This window comes from Marmota marmota, unplaced genomic scaffold, assembly GCF_001458135.2.
Source record: "Marmota marmota marmota unplaced genomic scaffold, marMar, whole genome shotgun sequence".
In the NCBI taxonomy this organism is placed as follows: Eukaryota; Metazoa; Chordata; class Mammalia; order Rodentia; family Sciuridae; genus Marmota; species Marmota marmota.
In genome coordinates, this window is record NW_026000138.1 from 5,366,633 (window position 1) to 5,391,658 (window position 25,026).

Below are 25,026 nucleotides of genomic sequence, written 5' to 3' on the forward strand. Positions count from 1 at the left end.
TAAGTGCATGCATTCACAGGTCACCCCTACACAGAGTGACCTGAGAACTCTGGGATTCCTTCTGAGCTTTCCCCAGGCATTGACCAAGAAGGTATCAAACCAAATCACCTGCCCAACCCATTCTAAAATCTACCATAAATAGGATGGGAACAGTGTATCTGTGTACAAAGGCTTAAGAGCCTTGAGAACAGCCTTGCCTGAGCACCGAGCATGGCCTCCTCAGCAGAAGGAGCATTAGACTTAGGACATGGATGTCCTTGCCTCACTGTGGGGAGCAGTGTTAGGTGTAAGCCCCTTCTAGATATAAGAAAACAGAGGCAGGCCAGAGCTAAGCCATGTGCCCTAATGCGACCTTTCATGTTCTGATGAAGCACTCCTTCATTCTAAAATTACAGTAAAATCCCATCATTATACTTAATGAAAGAATCATCATTTAAAATTTCATCCATATTGGGCTGGGGCTGGGGCTCAGCAGTAGTGCACTTGCCTGGCATGTGTGAGGCACTGGATTCGATTCTCAGCACCACATGTCAATAAATAAATAAAGGACTATAAATAGCTTTTAAAAAAAATTTACCCATATAGTCCTCATTATTACCAGTGTCAGGAAATGGGCCAGAGACACTCCAAAGAGAAGTCTCCCTCACTTTTGCCTGTAGCAATACCCAGTTCACTCAGTGGACAAACATTCCTTGAGCGCATATGGTTTTGTGCTTGTTCGAGAAAAACAATAAATAGGCATTTAGTTAAATTGTTTGTAACCTGAAAACTGTAATTTGGTGCCAAATGCTTCATTGCTGTCATCCCCAGCCCAAATGAGGTGGTGGTACTGCCTGCCTGCCTTGTCTTCTCTGCCATCAAAGAGGAAGCAAAAATCTTAGCTGCCATTTTCTCCCTCAGGATCTGAAATCTCTGAATTCAATCTAAGGGACACTGAATATCTCCAGCTCTCACATTCATAAATCTCAAAGGATCCCTCCTTTCTGAACAGAGAGGCCCACGTTAACCCCCCTCTGGAGCTTCCCCTGAACAGCAGCCTCTTCTACTGGGATCAGACTCTCTGTTCCTTGCCCCTGATTGTCTGAATGGCTTTGTTTGTCAAACCTTCCTGCCTGCCTCTCATCTATGTCTGTCCTCCATCATAAGACCTAACCAAGCTCACAGGCAAGAGAGCTAACAGACCCCTCCAAATGAGTTTACTACCTTTGGTGAATGCAAACAAACACTGTGGGGAGAGCATGACTTTCTTAGGGGTGGTGTCTTAATGTCCTAAGAAAAAATACCTGTACTAATTCTCCTTAGAATGGCAGGTCTAACAAGGAGCAATTCTGCCCCCATGTGACATCTGGCAATATCTGGAGACATTCTGAGTTATCACAACTTTGGGGGAGGATGAGAATACTATTGGTATTTAGTAAGTAAAGGCCAGGGATGCTGCTTGACATCCTGCAATGCATAAGGCAGCTCCCTACAAAAAGAGGCTGGCCCAATGTCCCTAGTGCCGGGGCTGAGCAACCCTGAATTAGAGAGACACTGCTCTGGCTAATGTTGCTAGAACTGCATGAGGTTGCCCTCATCAAGCATATCAGTCACTAATCAGGTTATGAGGTGACTAGGGAGAGACATACACATAGGCAATATGTCACCATCAGTAATGAGCAAAAGTCATTCATGTTAAAGTCTATTAGGATTGACTTTATGGGAGAGAAGAATGTGGTTCTATCTCTTCTCTACTCATGAATATCCAGTTTCCTGGGCAGGAAAGAAATGCTGCTGCACACCACCGTCTTGTCATGCCTCTCACAGCTCTATGTAGCACGCTTCTCGACAGTTATCCATGGAAACACTTCTCTGTGCAAATTCTTAGCTGTGATCTAATATTTCTGTAGAGATTTTTAAGTGATAAATACAAGGGCAGCAAGCCAGTGGGTTACATGAGGGAAGAGAAGACAGCTCTTAAGGATGTGAAATGATCTCCCTCTTACAGTTACTAAAATGGCATTTGTAGCTCCTCTTTTGTGTGCAGGTGGTGCTTCTGCCTTCTTGGACTCTCCAAGAAGGTGTCAAAAGTGAGAGAGAGCTATATCAAATATGACTCCAACAATCCTAACCAGCAGAGGGAAGTGACAGGCAGCCCAACCTCAGCTGTCCTTCCCTGGATAATAGGGGGATGCTCTCAAACTTTGTCACTGAAAACAGAGGCAGATCTTCCAAGGAGGGACAAAACAGGTCATCAATAGCGATCAGCACACCCCTCTGCCTCTACTTCTGGCAATTAACCTCAGGCTGCAACTAAAGGTTTGGACTCCCATGTCTTTGCAAGCTATTTTTCCACAGGTAAAGTTATTGGCCACTGCCTACCTTCCAGTTGGTTCTTAACATGTGTTCCTTGGCTCGGCACTCTTGGAAGATGAGCTTCCAGCACGAATAATCTGAGATGCTGCTCTCCGGAAGGTGCCCTTCCTGCTGGCACAGCCTGTACCACAGCACCTCATCTTCAGCAATCACCTTCCACGTCTTGCTCACCTAAAGCAGCAGAAGTGACACAAATGTCAAAATCTGCAATTAGAAGGGCCCCTCACCATCCAAAAATCAATCAACACCTCTATTATTGCCCTGGGTTTATGGCAGTATAAAATGTCTCATTAACAAAACACTCCGAGGTGGAAAAAAATACAAGCAAATGTTTCCAGTTTTATCTTTCAAGATTTCAAAATTGTTGTACCACCATGTAATCTCACATTTTAGCCTGCTTGATTAAATTATTATCTAACAAATGAGACAGAAAAAATACACAAGTACATAAAATGCAAAAAAAAAATTACGAACTTTACCACGGTAATTAGCTACATAATCATACACAGCTCTTCAGAACAGAATTTCTACTTTTTACCAACAGCACTTGTATTTCCATCTTATATAATGGAAGACTGGCCTCTGAAATGAGAGGCTATAATAAAATAAACACCCATAAGTCAAACATCTGGTCATATAAAACTCCAAAATTATGTTACAAATGAGAACTTAGATTTTAAATATATAGATTTTAAAAATATGGTTGGGGTTGTGGCTCAGTGACAGAGCACTTGCCTAGCATGTGTGAGGCACTGGGTTCAATCCTCAGCACCACATAAAAATAAATAAATAAAATAAAGGCATTGTGGCTATCTACAACTAGAATTTTAAAATATATGTATTATATATGTAAATATATATATTTAACACAAAACTCAAAGCTGTTAACCAGGCCTGCAAGATCTGGTAGAGAGCAATTGATGTTATGTTTGGCCTGAATCTCAATCCCAACAGTATCCAGCGGAAAAAGCTGTTTTAGCTATGTTTTGTTTTCCAACTATAATTTAGGGGAATAATGGATTTACTTCATCACAGGATAATGTACAAAGCTGGCCAGATTGCAAAAAATGGACTCTGCTGGCAAGAGGAGAGAGTGATTCAGAAGATCAATAGGATCCAGTTTATGGTACATGCTAGTAATGCAGGATCAAGCAGGTTGAAACTCATTCCTAATAAAGTGATTGGTAACCAGCAGTTTGTAGGACCCTGTGCTCTTTAGCACTCCTTGGGGCTAATTCACGAACCAGAGACAGCTGAGGAGAGAAGCATCAGAGAGTGAGAAAGAATGTGCATCATGCACAAGGCAGAGTCTTGTTGCTCAAGGGGGCCTTGGTGGATGAAGCACAAATAGGAAGCTAACTTTTGCATCTCTGAAAATCTGCTCCTCCATAACACCACACAGAATGCTGCCCCAAACAGTCACAACTGACTTTTTCAGGACTCTAGATTTAATGAAAGGCTTGATACACTCTAAGGTGCATGTAATTATGAAAAATGGCTGCATATCAGTAAGATCTGCGACTTTCAACTTGTACTTAAGCAGCAGAAGTGACGCAAGGCGGCCTTGAAACAGCAGTCTCACAACTATGATACTGTAAAAACCAGCAGCCCAGCCGCCACCAGAGGCGCCAAACAGGTTTAGATCTCCCTAAACTCCAATCCCCAAAGGATTTGCCTTGTCTGGCACCTGGCTGGAAAACTGTTCTTGAAACTAGTCTTTATCTGACCTCTATCCCATCTCCAGGGCATTTGTTTAAAGCAATAAGTGTTAAGTAAGTTTAGCTCTACAGATGCCAGAGGAGGCACTGCCAGTAGAGCTAAGAAGAAGCTGACCAAGAAAGCTTAAATTTATAAAGACAGGAAAAACTGGGGGATGAGGTGTTCTCAGGGTTTGTCTTTGAAAGGTTCTCATATATTTATTCCTGGGAGTCTGGAATGTAGGTTCATGTGCAGTACTGTGCATGTGCCCAGAAAAAAAAACAGATGGGGCCCTGATCTCTCAATTCTGGCTGACTTGCCCTGCACAGGCAGGAAGTGAAGGCTAAGGCAGAGTGGTAAACTGTTGGGATAGTGAGGGGGTGTTCCAACATACAAAGAACACCTGAGCACATTTAAGAAAATCTCTGTCCAATCACCAAGCAGAGACTTCAGTGGCCATAGAGGATAAAGAACAGAGACTAGGGAAGTCACTTAACAGCAGCAACCAAAAACAATAAATGGTAATAACAACAAATTCTTCAGAGGTAGGAAAATCTGATTACCAGAGTTGCAACATTATTTTAAATGTCCAGTTTTTAACAACAATAACAACAAAAAAGTGCAAGACATTCAAAGAAATAGGAAAGTAGGATGTATGCACAGGGTAAAAAGCAGTCAGTAGAAAGTGTCCCTGAGGAGGTATAGACAATGAATTTATCAAACAGAGACTTTAAATCAGCTATTATAAACATGTTCAAAATACTAAAGGAAAGCATGTCTAAAGAAATAAAGGAAAGTATAAGAAAAATGTTTTACCCTACAGAGAATATTGATAAACAGACAAAAATTATTTAAAACAACAACAACAACAAAAAAAACAAGTAGAAGTTCTAGTGTTGAAAAACACAGCAATTGAAACAAACAAAAAAAAACACTAGAGAGACTCAATAACAAATATGAACTGGTAGAAAAAAATCAGCAAATTTTTGGATTATCCAATCCAAGAAAGAATTATAAAAAAATGAAGAAGAAAATGCACAGAGCCCTCAGAGACCTATGGGACACCAGGTTCCAAGTATTTCAATGTATGCAAAATACAATGATGATGGAGCAGTTCTTGGTGTCTATTAGAATTAAGTAGGTATTAATCCAAACTAGATTGTTTTAAGATGTTCACTCAAAAACAATCCAGTGAAAGAAACAAGGGGATTAAAGTGCATAATAGAAAATATCTATTTAACACAGGAGAAGACCATAATGAGAGAATAAAGGAATAAAAAAGGACATATAGGAAGAAGCTAAAGCTTACAAAGTAAAAGTCAGAAATTAAGAATGCAGTCTATCTCAGTCTAAAAATTTTTTGACTTTCCATCTCAAGCAAGCTATATAAAAAATAACCATTATTATACCTTATTCAACCAAAAGGAACACTGAATAATTTAACACTCTGATGGCACATTAATTTCTGGTTTCCCTAATTACGTATCTGCCGTACATGTGTGCATACAAGCTCCACATGTGATAAATAGTCACATCATGTAAGTCACTTTCTTATAGGCACAGGCTGTGCACTTCACATGAAATCCACAGCTTCAAAAGTGGCACAAATAAATGGCAAAGCTTCTGTCATTTTCCTGAAGTGTCACACTGTAATGCTGAAGGTGTCACACAGGCTCAAGCCTCACCCACCTTCAAGGGTTTAGAAATGAAGAATTACGAGGGTGCTGGCAATCAACTGGGCACCTCTCCCCACAGTAAGAAGGCTTCTCACAGCTTCTCTGAACAGCAGAGGTCCAGGCAGTCCTGGAATGCTGCCAGTGAAGAGCTGACCTCCCAAATCACTTGGGTCTCTCACAAGGCCATCTAACTATTAGAATGTGCTTCCTCCATTGTGATGAAAACGACTTCTACCCATGGCCCTGATTTTGCTATTTGGATGAAGAAAGCTATTTAATCTTCCGACAGTCCCTCATGTAGCTGAAGACAGTTATCACACGTCCCTCAGCCATTTCTTCACTGGTCTAAATATTATCCATTTCCTTCAACTATCTATGACTGATTTCCATACACATCACTATCTGAATGAACCCTAATAGCTGTGCATTTATAGAGTTCCTCATCAAATAAGGTACTCAGAACCAAACAATCCCCCATATATGGGTTGTCAAGTGCCACAAACAATATGATCTCATCAGACATTAAGGTTTTTTGGTTTTGTTTTTTTCAGTGCTAACTCAAGCATCACAAATGCCTGTCAGATACCTTACCACTGAGCTACATTCCCAGCCCTTTTTGTTTTTTATTTTGAGACAGGGTCTCAAAATAAGGGCCACACTAAGTTGCTGAGGCTGGCTTTGAACTTGCAATCCTCCTGCCTCAGCCTTCCAAGCCACTGGGATTATAGGTATGCACCACTGCATCTGGCTATACCTAAATTCTTAACTTTCTAAACTTCTTATCTGTTTTAAGTGCCACCTCAACATTTTAGCCCCCTCAGATCATCTCTGAATCCTAACTGTTATCCACTGTACTAGCTAATTCTCCCATATATAAATCCCCTGCAAAATATGATACGTGGGCCTTCGTGTCTTAATTATTTTTTTAAAAAAAGTTAACCAAGATGAGGCTGAGGCTGGACAGGGCCCTGTGGCAAACCACTGGAGTCCACCCCACTGCTGACATGGATCCATTAAGCAACTCACCCTGGGTAAGGCCACAGCATCAGTTACAAATCCACTTAACCACACCGTCATCCCACACTCTTCCATCTTAGCCATAAGGGCTCAGGAAACAAATCCTCATCTGATCACAAGTGGTCAGACAATAAAGAATGGAATAATGACTCAATAACACTGGAGCCCCAGTTTTGACTAGACAGAACACTGTGGTTTTATATTTGGCATATGTGATCCACAGCTGAGCCTACTCATGACACCCTGGTAGTGTCTGTCCATCTGTCTGTGCCAGAGTGAGTCTGAGTAGTAGGCATTCAAGAAGCACAGAAAGGGATGGACTAACGTCAGCTGTGATAGAGCCAGGCCACAATTCAAATAGTTTCAGAGCAGAGTACACCCCCTAACAGATCTCTGGAACTCAGGAGCAAATGAGCCATAAGATGAGGAGTAACGTATAGAAATCCTCCCAGGTTCTCCAAGGTAGAAAGTGCTAACCAAACACAGAGTAACTAACTCTGATCCTTGGGATACGTGAGCCCTTTTTGTAAAAATTATAAAACAAAATTTTTATAAAAATGTAACTACTGAACAAGACTCAGAATAGCAAAGAGGCCATAAAAATGTCATTATTACCTCATTAAATAGACCAGCACTACCCAAAGTGTGTTCAGCAGAACAATAGCTCCCCAGTGTGCTGATAAATTTCTTTTTTTAAATTTTTTTATAGTTGTAGATGGACAGAATAGCTTTATTTTATATGTTTATTTGTATGTGGTGCTGAGGATCGAACCCAATGCCTCATGCATGCTAGGCAAGTGCTCTACCACTGAGCCACAGCCTCAGCCCCAACCCTGATAAGTTTCTTAAAAAAAAAAAAAAAAGGGCTGGGGTTGTAGCTCAGTGGTTGAGTGCCTGCCTGGCATACGTGAAGCACTGGGTTCGATCCTCAGCACCACATAAAAAAAATAAAGATATTATGTCCATCTACAACTAAAAAATTAAAAAATTATTTAAGAAAATAAAACTTAAAAAAAAAAAAAGTATTCCACGATCAAGTGAGTCTAGGGAACACTGGTTTAAACAATACTAAGCAGGATTCTTTGTTGCAGGACTTCTCAGAGCTTTACACAGACTGCTTATCTCTAAGATGGGAATGTAAGAAACTGCGTTTCCCAGACTTTTTTGGTTCCCGACTTCTTCCTCCAAGGAGTGTTTCAAAAGCCCAGTGCTCTGCAGACAAATTAGTCAAGATGTAAGTTGGGCACCAACTACATCTATGATACTAAGGTCAGCAACTCTCATCAGTACTTTACCTCAATCTGCCATACTGACACCTGCATGTGAGACCCAATCCACTGATGTACCCCGACTGAGGGCTGCTTCCCATTATTGGGGAAACTATACATGGGAAAGTTTGGTTCCTGCTCATACAGTCAGTCTAGATCAAAAGACTGAACCCAAATAGGGACCTTTAAATTCTGGAGTCCAAAATCTTTTTTTCTCCCCTTCTCTCAGATGGAGCTTCTAAATCACTATTTTAATAGCACGCAAACCCAGTGCTCAGTGACTACAAATTAGAAGATCCCAAGTACATTAAACATTCTGGATGGGTTGTCATAAGAACTAAACCAAACATATTTCAGCCACTTTAAAATGGAGAAAGTTTATGCTCGCTTTGGCAACACATATACTAAAATTGGAACGATACAGAGGTTAGCATGGCCCTTGCACAAGGATGACACACAAATTCGTGAAGGGTTCCATATTTTTAGCTCAAGAATTAAAATCAAGAATCAATAAATGGGATGGATTCAAACTAAAAAGTTTCTTCTCAGCAAAAGAAACAACCTGTGAGGTGAAGAGAGAGCCTACATCTTGGGAGCAAATCTTTACCCCTCACACATCAGATAGAGCACTAATCTCTAGGGATATAAAGAACTCAAAAAGCTAAACACCAAAAAAATAAATAACCCAAGCAATAAATGGGCCAAGGATCTGAACAGACACTTCTCAGAAGATGATATACAGTTTACTCAATCAACAAATATATCATTGCTAGCAATCAGAGAAATGCAAATTAAAACCACTCTAAGATTTCATCTCACTCCAGTCAGAACAGCAGCTATTATGCATATAAACAACAATAAGTGTTGGCGAGGATGTGGGGAAAAAGGCACACTCATACACTGCTGGTGGAATTGCAAATTGGTGCAGCCAATATGGAAAGCAGTAAGGAGATTGCTTGAAAAACTGGGAATGGAACCACCATTTGACCCAGCTTTCCCTCTCCTTGGTCTACACCCAAAGGACTGAAAAACAGCACACTACAGGGACACATCCCACATCAATGTTTATAGCAGCACAATTCATAATAGCTAAACTGTGGAACCAACCTAGATGCCCTTCAGTAGATGAATGGATAAAGAAAATGTGACATTTAAACACAATGGAATATTATTCATCAATAAAAGAAAATAAAATCATGGCATTTACAGGTAAATGGATGGCATTGGAGAAGACAATGTTAAGTGAAGTTAGCCAATCCCAAAAAACCAAATGCTGAATGTTTTCTCTGATATAAGGAGGCTGATTCATAGTGGGGTAGGGAGGGGGAACATGGGAGGAACAGACGAACTCTAGATAGGTCAGAGGGGTGGGAAGGGAAGGGAGGGGGCATGGAGTTAGAAATGATAGTGGAATTGATGATCATCATTATCCAAAGTACATGTATGAAGAAAAAAAAATGGAGAAAGTTCTCAGTGGGACTTTCAGGAGCCGCAAACATCTCAGACCTTCTATAAGATCCAAGTTGTTTTAAATAACAATCTGAAAACCTGCAAAAAAGGTTTAGGAACTAAAAAACTGAGAATAAAAAGTTGACATTTTGGTGCATTATCCACATCACTAATGCCAGAACTCAGTTCTTAGTCTGCAAAAAATAATATTCAGGATCCTGGATAATACACACACACATACATACATACACACACACACACACACATCTGTTTGAGGGATTTACAAAAGGTAGAGGTGAGAATTACTTCCAAAAAGGGATCAGGATTGTACCCACAATTAGGCATTAAAAATGAAAGTATGCCAGCAATTTCTTTAGCAAACTATAAATGGAAGGTGCTTTTTAACTTCTTTTAAAGGAGAAGAAAAATGACAGCCTTTAAGAATTTAATTCTGAAGAAAAAAAAATCAGCAAGGATCTAGTTAAACTTTCACAAGCAAAATTTAAAGGGGCTAACCAAAAGAAAATCTTTCTAATTGCTTTGATTTCTTGACTTATATTAAATGTAGCAAGTTTACAAGCCTGAATTTTCCAAAGGTCCAATGGTCTTTCTTTAATACACCAGAATTGGAAAGGCCCTGGCTCAGTGAAAGCCCCACTGAGTGAGCCTCAGCTGCAAGAATTTGCTAATAAAAGTGTCTCCAGCATTTTGTTTTATAGCACCACTGTGAATCACCACATTTGGGATGGGGGATGGGGAGGAGCGAGCTCGTGGCTGGAAAATTAGCTGTGTTAGCTCTGCCTGGATTAAGGTTATCAACAAAGATTACAAAGGGGAAATGTCATTGTTCCATTCACACCTTCACATACCACATCTGCTTGGGGAGAACACACCATATCCATAGACATCCCTGAACATCCTCCTCTTCCCACATGCACTTCCTTCATGTTCTCTTGAGTTACCTGCCTCAAATACTATTGACGTGCAAAGGGCTCGCAACTTAACATCTCAACCCAGAGCTCAACCCAGAACTCACCTCCAGCCTCACACCTGACTACTGGTCTTCCCCTCAAACCTGCTCATCACACAGTTTTCGCCTTCTCAGCAAACTGCAAGCTCATCCTTCCAGTTCCTTAGTCCACACCTCGGAGTCTTGGCTGACTTTTCTTTCTCTTCGTGCATTCAACCCATCGGCAATTCTGACTCTGCCCACTTCTGCTGGGGCAAGCCTGGCCCAGCCAACATTCTCGTCTCTGGATGATTTCAGGTCAGAGTGGTCTCTCTACTGCCATGCTTGTCCCCCAACAGCCTATTCCCCACATAGCAGCCAAAATGATCCCACTTAAAAAGAAAGTCAGGGGCTGGAAGTGTAGGTCAGTGGTTGAGTGCCTGCCTAGTATGCACAAGGCCCTGGGTTCCATCCCCAGTACTACAAAACAAATAAAATAAATCAAAGTAAGCCTTTGTCACTCCTCTGCTCAAAACACTCAAAGCCTTCCCAGGCCACTCAGAATGAAGCTTTAAATTCTTTTAGTGGGCTAAAATGCCTTTTACATTCTGACCATCCTTTCTCTTATTCCCTCCCACTCAGTGCCACTCTATTAGTTTCTCATGGTTACTCTAACACACTACCAAACTTAGTGATGTAAAACAACAGAGATTTCCTCTCACAGTGCTGGAGGCCAGAAGTCTAAAATCAAGGTAGTAGTTGCATTCTTTTTTTTTTTTTTTTTTTTTTTTGTTTTAGTTGTTGATGGACACAAAANTTTTTTTTTTTTTTTTTTTTTTTTTTTATTGTTGGTTGTTCAAAACATTACAAATTTCTTGACATATCATATTCCACAGTTTGATTCAAGTGGGTAGTAGTTGCATTCTTCCTGGAGGCTCCAGGGGAAATATATTTCTTACCTTTCCCAGCTTCTAGCTGCCATCTCTACTCCTTAGCTTGGACCCCTTACTCCATCTTCAAAGCCAGAAGCAAGTTCTCTCTTCTCTGAGCCTTGTAATTACATTAAGCCCACCTGGATAATTCAAGATAATCCCCCATCTCATCTCAAGATCCTTAACTTAATCCCATTTGCAAAGGCCCTTTACCATGAAAGCATGTTCACAGGGTCCAGTGACTAGGACATGGACACATCTGGAAATCCATTATACAGTATACCACAACCCAGTCACTCTGACCTTCCTGCCATCCATCACATACCACAGACCCTGCTTCAAGTGAAACTCAACTGTATCTGCCTGAGGGCTTCTGCCAGAGACCTGTACAGTTTCCTCTGCCCTACCTTCCAGTCCCTGCTCAAAGGTCACCTTCTCTATGAAGTCTTCCCTGTCCTCTTAAAAGTGCAACATCACCTCCGATGTCTTGGTCTACGACATAGCACATATCACATACTCTACTTTTGCTACCAGGTTTGTCTTTTAGGGAGACATACTCTATATAATGAGGTGTTTATTGCATACAATGTAAGCCCTCTGAAAAGTAGGGGTTTTATCTGAGATGTTCACTGCTGAGCTTGCTGTCTTGAATGGCACCTGGCACACAGCAAGTCCTCTGTAAATAATCAAATGAGATGTAAGAATAAGGCCAACTTTTTAAAAATTCAACTTAAAAAAAAATTGCTTTCATTTTCAAAGTTCATATAAACAGCTCAGTTCCTGACATGGGCTGCCCTCAACAGGCTCTGACTTTCTCACTCACAACCATTCTCTTGCTTTCTGCTTTTATTATCTTCTTCTTCAACTTTCTAATTATGGAAAATTTCAAACACACAAAAGTCAAGTGGACAGAGTAAAGAACTCCCAAGTAGCTCCTACTCAGTTTAATGACTGTCAATACTTGGCCATTCTTGTTTTCTCTAGCTCTAGATCTACTTTTTAGAATTGTTTTGCCTTTTCCTGAACCCCTGATTTAAGAAGGCAACCACTGCAACCAGGTGAATTAAAAGTGCTTGGGTCGTGGACATACACGGGACCTTCTACACCTCTCCCTAAAAGACAAACCTGGCAGCAAAAGTAGAAGTTGAGAACTAAAAGGGAACCCTGCCAACAACACAGATCTGCAAAATCATTGCTGCCCGAGGATTAATGCAGCCTCACTTGGCTATGGATTCCTGACTGTCAAAAACTTCACTAAAATTATAATGCTTTAGCTATAAACAACACAGAACTTAGTTTTTCCTATGTGAACATCTAGTAAGATCATGAGATCACATTCCTTGAAACTTGAAATATCAATCTAATATTTTGAGCCTTAGCTCTAGAATTATTTATTTTGCCATCACCTACTTCTTCCTCACCAATATTATCACAATCTTTAGTTTTTCACCTCTGCATCTTCCTGCCTTTCCCTTTGTTGCTTTCTTTATTTCCATTTTCCAGCCTTTTACATGAAAAACAAGACATAGTTGCCCATGTAGCTAAATTTCTAAGTATTACACATGAGTAAATACATACAACGAAAAATATTATATCTTTTGAAAAACTGAAAACAAAAACTGCAAAACTATAGAGATGAAGAACCAATCAGTGGTTGACAGGGGTTAGTGGAGGGGACAGAAGGTTAAGGTCAGGGTAGCTATAGAAGGATAGCACAAGAAATCCATACAATTATATTGACTGTGGTAGTAGTTCATGGATTTACACTTGTGATAAAGTCACACAGAATTAAAATCACACCTAGGCACATGTAAAACTGCTGCAACCTGAATACACTTTGTGGACTGCCACAATGTCAACTTCTTGGTTTGATATCATTTTATAATTATGCAACATATTACTAATGGAAAAAACTAGGGGTACTTTTTTTTTGCAACATCTCATGAATTTATAATTATTTTTAAAGTTTTTAAAAATGCATATTGGTAAATACTTAAAAAAACCAACCCTCCTCAGTCCAGTCAGGGTTGGTGCCACATGTCTGTAATCCTATGTACTGAGAAGGCTGAGGTAGAAAATCATAAGTTCAAGGCCAGTCTGGTCAACTTAGTGAGACTCTGTCTCAAATATAAAAACAAAAAAAGGGTTGGGGAAGTAGCTCAGTGGTAGAGCATTTGCCTTACATACGTGAGGCCTTCAGTTCAATCTCCAATATTACCAAAAGTGAAAGAAAAAAAATTATCAGTGCTGCAATGTAACAGTAAACTTAACTTTTCTCATTAAAACCAAACAATCTGTAATTCTAAAATTGATGATTTTGTCACTATTATCCAGTTTAAAATATTATCTTTTAATATGCCAGGAATCCTGTGTATATGAAAAAGGATGAACATAAAATTATAAATAACAAAATGATAAAGCTGTTCAATGAAGGGTCCAATGAATAACTTTGCTTACTAACAGCCACACTGTGTTTCAGGATGAAGCACTCCCAAAGATACTAAGTCCCTTGAGGGTTATCCAACAATAACAAGAAGCTAGAGAGGTCAGCATCAGAAGTGCACAAGAATCACCAACCAAGGTAGAGGACTTCAGTTCTGGAAACATAAAGCAAAAAAAGGAGGGAATGTGGAAAGAAGGCAAAGTCGAAGCAAAATCAGTTCTCCAGCAGAGTTTGAGGCATAATTAAAAGGCCTCCCCAGTAAGGATTCCTTACTGTTAGTTACCAATTTGGCATAAAGATCTAAGCAAACAGGTTTTCTCCAAGGCCGTACACATAGTTCATGATGCCAATTCCACATAACTGGCCCAATTTCATTAAAATCCCAAGGTACCTAGATTCAAAGAGAAAAAGACAGAGGAGACAGAGAGAGTAAGCCCCCTCTTACACAAAAATCGTAAAGCAGCAGGACATTCCAACCAATAGAACAACTTTCCCCCTGTTTCAAAAATAAAAACACCACAAGAAACAAATGAAAATGCTACTTATATTTATTATTTTGTGGTTTATTTTAATGATTGAAGAAACAAAGCCAATTCTATAAACTACTACATGTCCATCATTATCTTCACGTCAAAGCTCTAGAAAAATCCTGGTTACACATATCGCAGCTAACTTAGCCACTGGTATTTTTTTTAATATTTTTTTTAGTTGTTGATAGACCTTCATTTATTTATATATGGTGCTGAGAATCAAACCCAGTGCCTCACACATGCCAGGCAAGTGCACTAATGCCAAGCCCCAGCCCCAGCCCTAGTCACTGCAAGTTAAAGGGGCTCTGTTTAAGAATATTTTCTGTTCTTATACATGTGCTCTTAGACCTAGGCTAACAACAATAAACAAATCCAACTGGCCAAAGAAGGAAGAATTCTGGTGGACAATTGGACCACTATGTTGCAAATTATAATGTTCACACCTGCAGAATAATCTCACCAGCATAACCAATCTATCCTGAAATGCAGCTCCACTGTACCAAAAGGGGGATCTCTTCTTCCACTAGATCCTATCTTTCACTGATAAACTCTTTGGATGAGAAAATCAGCAACAGATGTGAAAGCCACATGGCTTTCGACAAAGCGGGAAAGCAAAAAGCAATGTTAAAAGAAATGATTCCTTAAACAGCAGCTCACTATCAAGAATAAAGATTTTATCGTCTAATGCTGACTTTGTGTAATGCAGCTAGTTATTAGACCCTGTTCCAAGACTTCAGCTAACAGCATCAGGCTCAAATCCAGGAGCTGGACTCATTTAGCAACACTCTTGTTTTCAACTCTTGGGAACAGGGCCAATGTGTAAAGTTAGAATATAACAAATCAGATTTCCAAAGGGAAAGAAGACAATATAGGTACTCTTATTTAATACAACTGATAGGCTCTGGGCCTGGTTCACACTTCAGCACATTGAGTTTCAGTTTTAAATAATTTCCATCATTTCTTAAAGACACACACTACACATCCAAAAATATTTGCCAGCATCTCCACTGAAGTAATACTGAGGCAATTAAGAATACTGAAAATTCTTTCAAACTCACATTTAAGTAGAAAAAAAATGATTAAGCAAAATGTGTCATGAAAAATAGTGTCACACCACAAACTCTCTAAATTGTCCTGTATCACGTGTGATTTCACCCAACTGCCAACAACATAGCAAGTTCTATAGTCCAAATCTGACTTTTACCACTCTCAAACTGCCTTAATATCCTGGACTTCATGTTCTTGGGGTGCTTTGGATTTTAGTGTATAGTCTTCTTACTAGCGAATTTTACCAAACCTTTCCTCTTGGAAGATATCTCCACCTGTGTAAAATGCATTATAGAATCCAAGGATGAAAATGGTAACCACTAAACAAAGTCATTTTTTGGCAGTTAAGAAAATGGATCCTCCAATATCTTCTAGGGAATATCATAAAAAGCATATGATCTGCAGTCATACACACTTAATAAAAATCAATGGGAATCCATAAATGTGATATACATGAACAGAATGAAGGACAAATTTATATGATAATCTCAAAAACACCAAAAAAAAGCATTTAATGAATTTCAACATCTTTTTTATGATAAAAGCTCTTTAAGAAACCAAATATAGAAGGAATATACGTCAGCACAATGACAGATAAGTAGCATCACACTCAACTGTAAAATGCTGAAGGTTTCCTCTAAGACCAAGAATAAGACAAGGGTGCCCACACTCCCCACTTGCATTCAACATAGGGCTGGAAGTCCCAGATGGAGAAAGGGGACGTTCAGATTGGAAGGGAAGAGGTCTCCTTGTCCCTGTTGGCCTACAGTGTGATCTTTTATATATAGAAAACCCTAAAGACTCCAACTAAAATACAATCAGAACTAATAAATAGATTCAGTAAAGCTGTAGGATACAAAATCAACATTCAAAAATCAGTAGCTTTTGTATTATGTTAACATGGAACTAACTATTCAAAAAATAAATCAATGATCCCATTCACCATAGCTACAAAAAAAAAAAAAAGCAAAATACTTAAGGAATAAATTCTACCATAAAGATTAAAGACTGAAAACTATAAACATTAATGAAGGAAACTGAAGGAGACATAAATAAATGGAAAAATACCCTGTGTTCATGAATCAGAACCATTCCATCAAAAGCACTCTACAAATTCAATGCAATACCCATCAAAATTCCAAAGACATTTTTCACAGAAAGAAAAAAATATATACAAAATTTGTAACCACAAAAGACCCTGAGTAGACAAAGCAATCTTGAGTCAAAAGAAAAATACTAGAGGCATCATACTACCTGCCTTAAAAACATACCACAAAAGCTGGCCAGAGTGGCACAAGTCTGTAATTCCAACAACTCAGGAGGCTAAGGAGGGAGGATCACAAGTTCAAGGCCAGCCTCAGCCACCTAGAGAGTCCTAAGTAACTTAGTGATACCCTTCTTGGAATAAAAAATAAAAAGGGCTGGGGATATGGCTCAGTGGTCAAGCAGCCCTAGGTTCAATTCCCAGTACAAAAAAATACACACACACACACATATATATATATATATCACACACACACACACACACACACACCATAAAGCTACAGTAATTGAAGCAGTATGGTACTGACATTAAAAATAGATATACATAGACCATCAAAACAGAACAGAGAACCCAGAAATAAACCCCTGCATTTACATTTAATTGGTTTTCAACAATGGTGTCAAGAACACACAATGTGGAAAAGATAGTCTAATGAACCACACTGGGAAAACTGAATATTCCCACAGAGAAGAATGAAATTAGACCCTTATCTCACACCCACATACAAAACTCAACTCAAAATGTATTCAAGTCTTAAGTGTAAGACCTGAAACGATAAAACTACTAGACGAAAACAGGAGAAAAGCTTATTGACACTTGTGCGGGCAATGATTTTTCTGGATATGACCCAAAATAACAGGCAACAAAAGCAAAAATAGACAAACAGGATGAGAACTAAAAAGCTCTGCACAGCAAAGAAAATAGTCAACAGAATGAAGAGACAACCTATGGTGTAAGAGAAAATATCTGCAAATCACACATCTGATAAAGAATATCGAAAAACATCTAAGGTACTCAATAATCAGAGAACAAGTAATTTGATTTAAGAATGAGCCTAGCACCTGAACAGACATCTCTCAAAGATATACAAGTGGCTGACAGGAATATAAACATCACTAATCAGGAGAGAAATGCAAATTAAAACCTCAAGGAAACACCACCTCCCACTGTCAAAATGGCTGTTATCAAAAAGACAAAGGATAACAAGTCCAGAGAGGCTGTGGAGAGAAGGGAAGCCTGCAACTCTACTGATGAGAATGTAAATTGGTAGAGAAAACTGTGGAGGTTTCTTTCAAACAGCAAAACTACAACTACCCTGTGATCCAGTTGTTTCACTGCTGGGTATAAATCTAAAGAAAAGAAAATCAGCAGGTCGAAGAGAGAGCTTCACTCCCATGCTCACCACAGCATTATTCACCAGAGTCCAGACACAGAATGAACAGATGACTGCATAAGGAAAACAGGGTGCATACGCACAATGGAATACTAGTCAACCTTGGAAAAAAAAAGGAGCTCCTTCCATCTGTGACATAACTGTGTCTAGAGGGCATTATGTTCAATGAAATAAACCAGGCCCAGAAAGACAAATACCACATGATCCCACATAATCCCACATGATATATGTAGAATCTAAAAAAATTGAATTCCTGGTAATTTCTGCTGCTAGAGAGGAGACAGAGGTTGCAAGGGGGGATCCAGGAGTTGGAGAGATACTGGTCAAAGGATATGTCAGAAAAGAGGAAAAAGTTCAAGATTTCTACAAGAGATCTACTGCACAACATGATGACTATAGTTAATAATAACGTATTGTATACTTGAAAAATCCCTAGAGAACAAATTTTAAAATGTTCTCACCACAAAATAACAACAGTATGTGAGATAACACATATAGTAATTAGCTTGACTGAGCCATTCCACAATGTATACATATTGTACAAAATAAGTAAGATTTTTATCAATTGAAAAGATGAATTAAGGGGCTGGGGTTGTGGCTTAGCGGTAGAGCGCTCGCCTAGCATGTGCAAGGCTAAAAAGGATAAAGAGAAATCAAGTATATACTCTCAGCCAAAATGATGAGAACAAAAGAACAACTTTAGTGGCATAAACACTTGCCTTTCAAAGTGTGGCCAAAGATAACTGGTGACACCTGGTCACAAATGTGGACCACTGGGCCCCACCCCAGATCTCCTTAATTCAAATATGCATATTACAGATATCCCCCATGATATGTGCACACAATGAAGCTTGCCCTAGACGATATCTCCCAACAATCCACCCCATGGTGTATGCCCCAGAGTCAGCATTAAATGGGTGACATTGATCTTCAATTCCCTGGTGGGTCTCAGTTTTCACATACCTCTACCTCACTGAGTGGGATTCTGGAGCTTAAAGGGTAATTTGGACTATACGCCTAAAACATGACTTCACTGTTCTGTCCCTGAACTGACCCTCAGCTCCCACCCTAACAACTAGCCTGATTTAATCAAGGACTCACATCTTTGCACTAAAAACTGTGAGTACATTAACAGTGTAGGCTGGCTCAATAAAGGCAGAGCCCAGAATTGTCAGCCTTGAGCTCAGTGCCACAGGTCAGCCACAACTCAGAATGCAGGGAGAAGAGAGCTCTTGAGTTCACAGTCACAGAAAAATAAACACCAAGTGGTGATGTGCAGCACGGTCCTTTCTTTAAAGTTCAAGGTTGCCTTCCTTCAAATAAAGTCACTATGCAATTCACTAATCCTATAAAGTTTGTAACTCTATAAATTTCTGTTATCCAGGGGTTTTAACCATACATGGTAGAAAATCTGAACATCTGTTTAATAGCAGCTTACCTGTGCACACCTTCCTAGCTCCTTCCTGTCCAGATACTGAAATATATTGATTGCCAATTCATAAGGCAGCTGGACATCAAAGAAGGGCACATCGTCCATTTCATTCTGAGGAGAAAAAAAGAAACAAGCTTAAGATTCTGAAATATGAAAATAACTCACATCTTCAGGCCTTTTAAGTTACCAGAGATACTCTTAGGTGGTAACAAGAGAGATAAGGCTGTTTTCCAGAAGGGAAGTACTCTATTTCACAAAGAAGTCATGAGACTAATTCAGAACTTGCCAGCCACTCTCAATTCTCTGACCCCCACAAACCTCACATACACTTACAAAATCCACATGACCTGGGATACACTACAAAAATAGACGAAAAGGTTTGTGGAAAGCCTCCTGCCTTCTAAGGCAAAGTGAGCAGCAGCCGTTCAAGAAAGTGAGCCTGCAAGTCAGGGAAGCCACTCCTCTTCCCAGGACAACTGCTACTCTCCCCACCTCAGAGAGGGGGCACACCCAAAGCTGGAGAAATGCTGACCTGGGTCACTGAAGTGTTTTCAAACCAGGGAAAGAATAGGGCAGTGAACATGAGTAAAAAATCAACATGCCCAATGCTCTCTAGATGGAGGTGAACCCATCCCTCTGCGAGGTTTCCTAATGCTCTCAGGGGCTTACGCTGGTTAACCTGAGCAAGCCAGTGCAAACAAAGAGTTCTTCTTCGGTGTCATTTATTAATGCAGAGAAATGAGAGCTCGCCTGCCTTTGGGTAAGCAATTAGAGACGAGGTAACAGCTTCAGCTGGAGATAAGGCTGTCATGACGACCCTGGTGGCACAAAGCAATACGTGCGAGAACAGGGAAAAGCCAAGTGTGCATGTGTGCCCCTCTGCCTGTTCCCAAATCCACCTGCCAAAGCTCACTGTGGCATGGTATGTGCCTTGCAAAGCTAGGGAAAGCTGTGCTCTTTGTCCCGGCAGAACTCACTTAATAAAATTCATTTTTAATAGGCTTTGGCTGACATCAGTGACTTATTGGTTGCAGGCAAATTGTTAATTCACTACTCAAATACAACAGTTTTGTGTGTTGTGAGACTGCAGTCCCAAAATAGAAAATAGTCTCAGCATTGTTAATGGAGTGTGAGCGCTAATTTAGACCCCACCACAACTCAGGATAAAGATTATTCTGGAATTGTATTCCTATTCATTTAAGAGTCTCAGGGATAAGGAAACTCTGGAGCATAAGGAAATGTGGTGCTCAACTGTAAAAACAGTGCAAGGTGAAGCACGAGAGCCAAAAAAGCTCTCTAGAGGGAAAAAAAGTGAGAGCTGACAGTCCTCTGTGGACAAAGAAGGAACAGAATGCTAAAACAGGAGAGAAGCGTTGGCCATACAGACAAAAACAGGAAAAAATCTGCAAGGGTAATTGGAAAACACAGGGTCTTTGCCTAGAAAAATAATGGAAAGTCATTGGTCTCGCATCAGGTGAGGTCCCCTCCCACAACTAACTGGCTTCACTCAGCCCAGATACAACTGAAGACACCTCACAACCCACCAGAGGGAGTCCCAGCTGGTCAGGGAAAGCATGCACAAGACAAGACTGCCGCACGCACCTCTGGACTCCCTCCTGCTCTCCCCTTTAGATTATTAAGACCGTAGTGAAGCAGAAAGGCCTACATCACCTACTTAGAAAGAAACAAGAGAAAACTGTTCCTTATCCTCATACAAGCAGAAAAGGCAGAGGGAAAAGCCCACACTCTTCAAAACTGAAGTCTCCTTTTGTGACTTGTCAGGACTTGCTTTCTTCAGTAGGTCCCGTTCAGGATGCTCCATGACCTAGTTTCTGGATTTGATACTCTGATGAGGAATGAGACATCATCATCTTTGTTTTTATTCTGATGCAGAAAAGTCACACTTTTGGTGGCTGCAGCTCCTGTCTTAGGTATACACAGCTGGCCTATCCTCCATCCTCATCCTGGAAGACAGCACCTCTATCCTAGCATACCCAACCCTGCCATGGTCCCTCTTGATCCCAACCACCACCATCTCTGGGAGCCTTGGAGGCTCAGAGCACATCCCAACTGGTTTCAACTGGTGATAAAGCTAATTGTTACCTTACTAGCCAAGCCAGCAGTCTAACTTCATCTGAGTTTCCTCATCTATAAAACAGACCCAGTATAACAACCCATGAACATGTTATTACAAATAAAATGAGATAATACACAGAGAGAGCTTGGCACATGTACCAGGACTAAGCATGCAATATATGATTGTGAATATTGCTATTCATTTTCCTTGAGGGACTTTTGTCTATTTCTTCAACAAACAGGTGTTCCCCCTCTCATGACACTCCTAAACCAGCTTGTTTACACGTTATATTTATTGTCATATACAAGCAGATGACAATCAGAGCAATAGCAAAAGGCTGGCAGAGGCTAAGCTACTCAGAAGTCTGAACACCAAGTACAATACAACAGGGATTCTCCAAGAGGACTTTTTAAAACAATCAACTTTAAAAGGGCAGTCCTCTATAGTGACTCAGGAAGGATTCCTTCTGGTGCACACTGGATGGAAAGGAGGCATTTCCCCCAAGCTGCGAGTGACCAGTAAGTGGTGTTATGGCCACCATTACAACAGTCAGTCAGATGCTGCACTGGTCTGTTAATGCACAGGCAGTGATGGATCATTTCTAAGTCCTGGAGAGAAACCAAAGCATTATATTGTAATTATGTAAACACCAACAGTCCAAAGACAAACTTTTTTAAAAATCAGTGTGCTCTTAGAATTACATCTAAACTCTAAAACCATCGATCATCAATCCAAAACAGATCAAGTCCCAGACTTTCATATAATAATAAATGATTTTCCCTGTTGTTCCACTGACTAGAGAACAGCAGGAAGATCCACATCTTAAGAAATACGTAGCTGGATGGGGTGGCACACGCCTGCAATCCCAGCTATTCAGGAGGCTGAAGCAGAAGGATCACAAGTTCAAACCCAACCAGGGGCAACTTAGATGGTGTCTCAGAGAAAAAAAAGACGGGGGGCAGAGGGCTGGGGACATGGCTCAGTGGTAGAGCTAGCATGTTCCAGGATCTGGGTTGGATCCCCACCTCATAAAAAGAAATATGTTGACCCACAAGGTCAGGAGATCAAATGTTGCAGCTTCATGCTGCACAAGGCATTCATTCAATGGCTCTAGTAGTGGACACCGCAAGTCCTCCTTCAGATCGGATGAAATCATTCTACCTGATGAAAATGCTACCTGCCAGTGATTCAGAGCTGAGTGCTTCCTAGACACTACCCTTGGCCAAAGAAGCTTCCTTACTAAAGAAACATCTCCTCCCAGAGGGCAGCCTGCATCTGCTGATTAGTCAGTGCCTATATACAACAGCCCGGCCCTGTTGCCTCAAAGCTGGATCTCTCCAAAAGACCAAGCCACTAAACCACCTACCTGAAATATCTGTCTCAGAGTCTGTTTTGTGTAGAGTCAAAACTTTTTTTCCCAAACCAACAGAAATGGTGGTCTTGTGTCCAATTCATCCCCAAGGGTTCCTCTGTACAATTCCAGAGACATCAGTCTAGGAAACCTACTTCCCACTCAAGGAGGTATACGGAAGGCAGGTGAGGATAATGTCAATATACCAGCCAACTAGAGTAGATTAAAGTTTAAGTAAATGATTCATAAACCTCTTTTTGTTATTATTAATAACATACCACTTGGGAAACAACTCACAGAAGATTAAGAGTTATGAGGATGTGGTTGAAAACACAACTCTTTTATAGTATGCATAACTCAACAAGGACAGGCAGCCGCGTCCTGGGCCAAAGCTGTAGCCCCAGTAACCACGGAAACTCTCCTAGTTGCAGCAGGGTGTCTGAAGCACTCTGATTAGTGTTTACCACAGTTCACAGACATAGACAAAAATATAACTTACTCCTAGAGAAATTCCTTGTTATCTAAAAGAGAGCTACCACACTACCACCTAGACTATGGTGAAGCACACTCCACCCAAAGAGTTTTGAGCCATTTTAACCCACCTCAATATCTATTCTGACTTAAAAACATGAAAATGGGCAACTCTGAATTTCAGAAACATACTCAAAGAAGAAGGAAATTAAAGACATTGAGGGCTGGGGATAGTGCTCAGGGGTAGAGTGCTTGCCTAGCACATGTGAGGCTCCTGGTTCCATCCCCAGCACTGAAGGAAAAAAGGCACTGGAATTATTAATACAGGAGAATTAGTCACACTATAACAAAAATCAATGTGACTACACTGATAAAGCAATACACTATTATTGTGCACTCGCTTAATAGTTCCCATCAGTGTGAGACTTGCCAAATTTATGCTCTAGAAAACCAATGAATTCAAAGAATTAACATTCTTCAAATGTAAGGAAAAGTGTCTTTCTGATTACACACAACCTGGTTTTTAATGCTTTGACCAACAGCTTAGATATTCTCTTACCATTCTTAGTGACTTCTGTCACCAAAAATGGTGACTCCTATCAAAATCATCCATAGTGATTTTTGTATTTGTTTTATTTTGAATGCTGAGAACCCACCTAGACCTACTGCCCCCAAATTTCAGGGAAGGTACTCAAACATCACCTTCTCAGGGGTTCCTCATGCACATTAAAAACTGAGAACCACAGCCCTAAATCATAGCAGATATCAAATCCATCTACTGGCTTTCCCAAACAAGGGAAACACACACACACACACACACACACACACACACACACACACACACGGGTAGTGTTACTTTGTTAATTTAAGGTCAGTGAGTACAAGATTTTCCCAAAGTCTACTGGACTTACTCCAAAAATGCTGAGAGAAATTGCAAAGAGATCCATCCCCAGGGAGGCTGATTTGCACTCCTATGTGCTAATATAAGACTAATTCTGTAAATGGATTGGTTTTGTGCCTTACTGTTAGAAATTTAATCTGTGTTCTCTTGTTTAATAGAAGAAGGGATAATTACTAAGAGACAAATCAGTACAAAGTAAAGAAACTGACTTAAGGTTTTTGTTCTCAATGTATATCTCCAGGGCAAACAACACGAAGAGCTCTCTAGGTGGTGTTTTGAGAATCTGAGAAAAGAAATCACTTTAGGTTCAAATAATAGATCTGCAGTAACATTTCTACTAAATCTGTTATGGAAAGGAGACTTTTCTAAAGGAGTTTATCTCAACTCTCCACATAACACAAAAGCGGAGCACAGTTGACCTCACAATCTCAATCAGTAGGAATGAAGGAGTTCCAGTTTCTCCTGTGTCTTTTTTTTTATAGCAAATAAGGGCATTTTTTTATTTTTTATTTTTATTTTCTTTTTATGTGGTTCTGAAGATCGAACCCAGGGCCTCACATGTACGAGGCAAGCGCTCAGTCACTGAGCCACAATCCCAGCCCCTCTCCTGTGTCTTCTTTAAGAAAAAAAAACTGACTGATGGAAGGGGATCCGAAACACTCCCAAAATAAATTGGCAGCCATTTTGTCTTAAAATGAATATTCTTACATATAAGAAGAAAAAGAATTTCAGAAGTACACTAAAATGTGAACAGCAGTAGCCTGAGTAATGACATTACAGGAGATTTTTGTTTTCTTCTTTCCTTCTAAATTTCCTAAATATTTCTGTAGTAAGCATGCTACCCGCTAAAATAGGATAATTTTTTAAAATATTTATTTTTTAGTTGTAGGTGGACACAATATCTTTATTTTATTTTTATGTGGTACTGAGGATCAAACCCAGTGCCTCATGCATGGTAGGCGAGCGCTCTATCTCTGAGCCACAACCCCAGC

At 40.1% G+C, this 25,026-nt stretch overlaps 1 protein-coding gene and 1 non-coding gene across 2 annotated transcripts in view; one reads left to right on the forward strand and one right to left on the reverse strand.

The window, feature by feature from the left end:
• Fbxw8 (F-box and WD repeat domain containing 8) overlaps positions 1-25,026 on the reverse strand; it is a 106,151-nt gene that overhangs the window by 75,131 nt on the left and 5,994 nt on the right. The window contains exons 2-3 of the mRNA XM_015502542.1: positions 19,241-19,345; positions 2,362-2,526 (exon numbers count right to left, since the gene is read on the reverse strand). Coding sequence (XP_015358028.1) covers positions 2,362-2,526; positions 19,241-19,339 — 264 coding nt within the window. The 5' untranslated portion in view covers positions 19,340-19,345. The remainder of the gene's footprint in view (positions 1-2,361; positions 2,527-19,240; positions 19,346-25,026) is intronic.
• Positions 8,395-8,498, forward strand: LOC125611262. Its single transcript, XR_007341419.1, has one exon. It is a non-coding gene; the product is annotated as a U6 spliceosomal RNA (small nuclear RNA).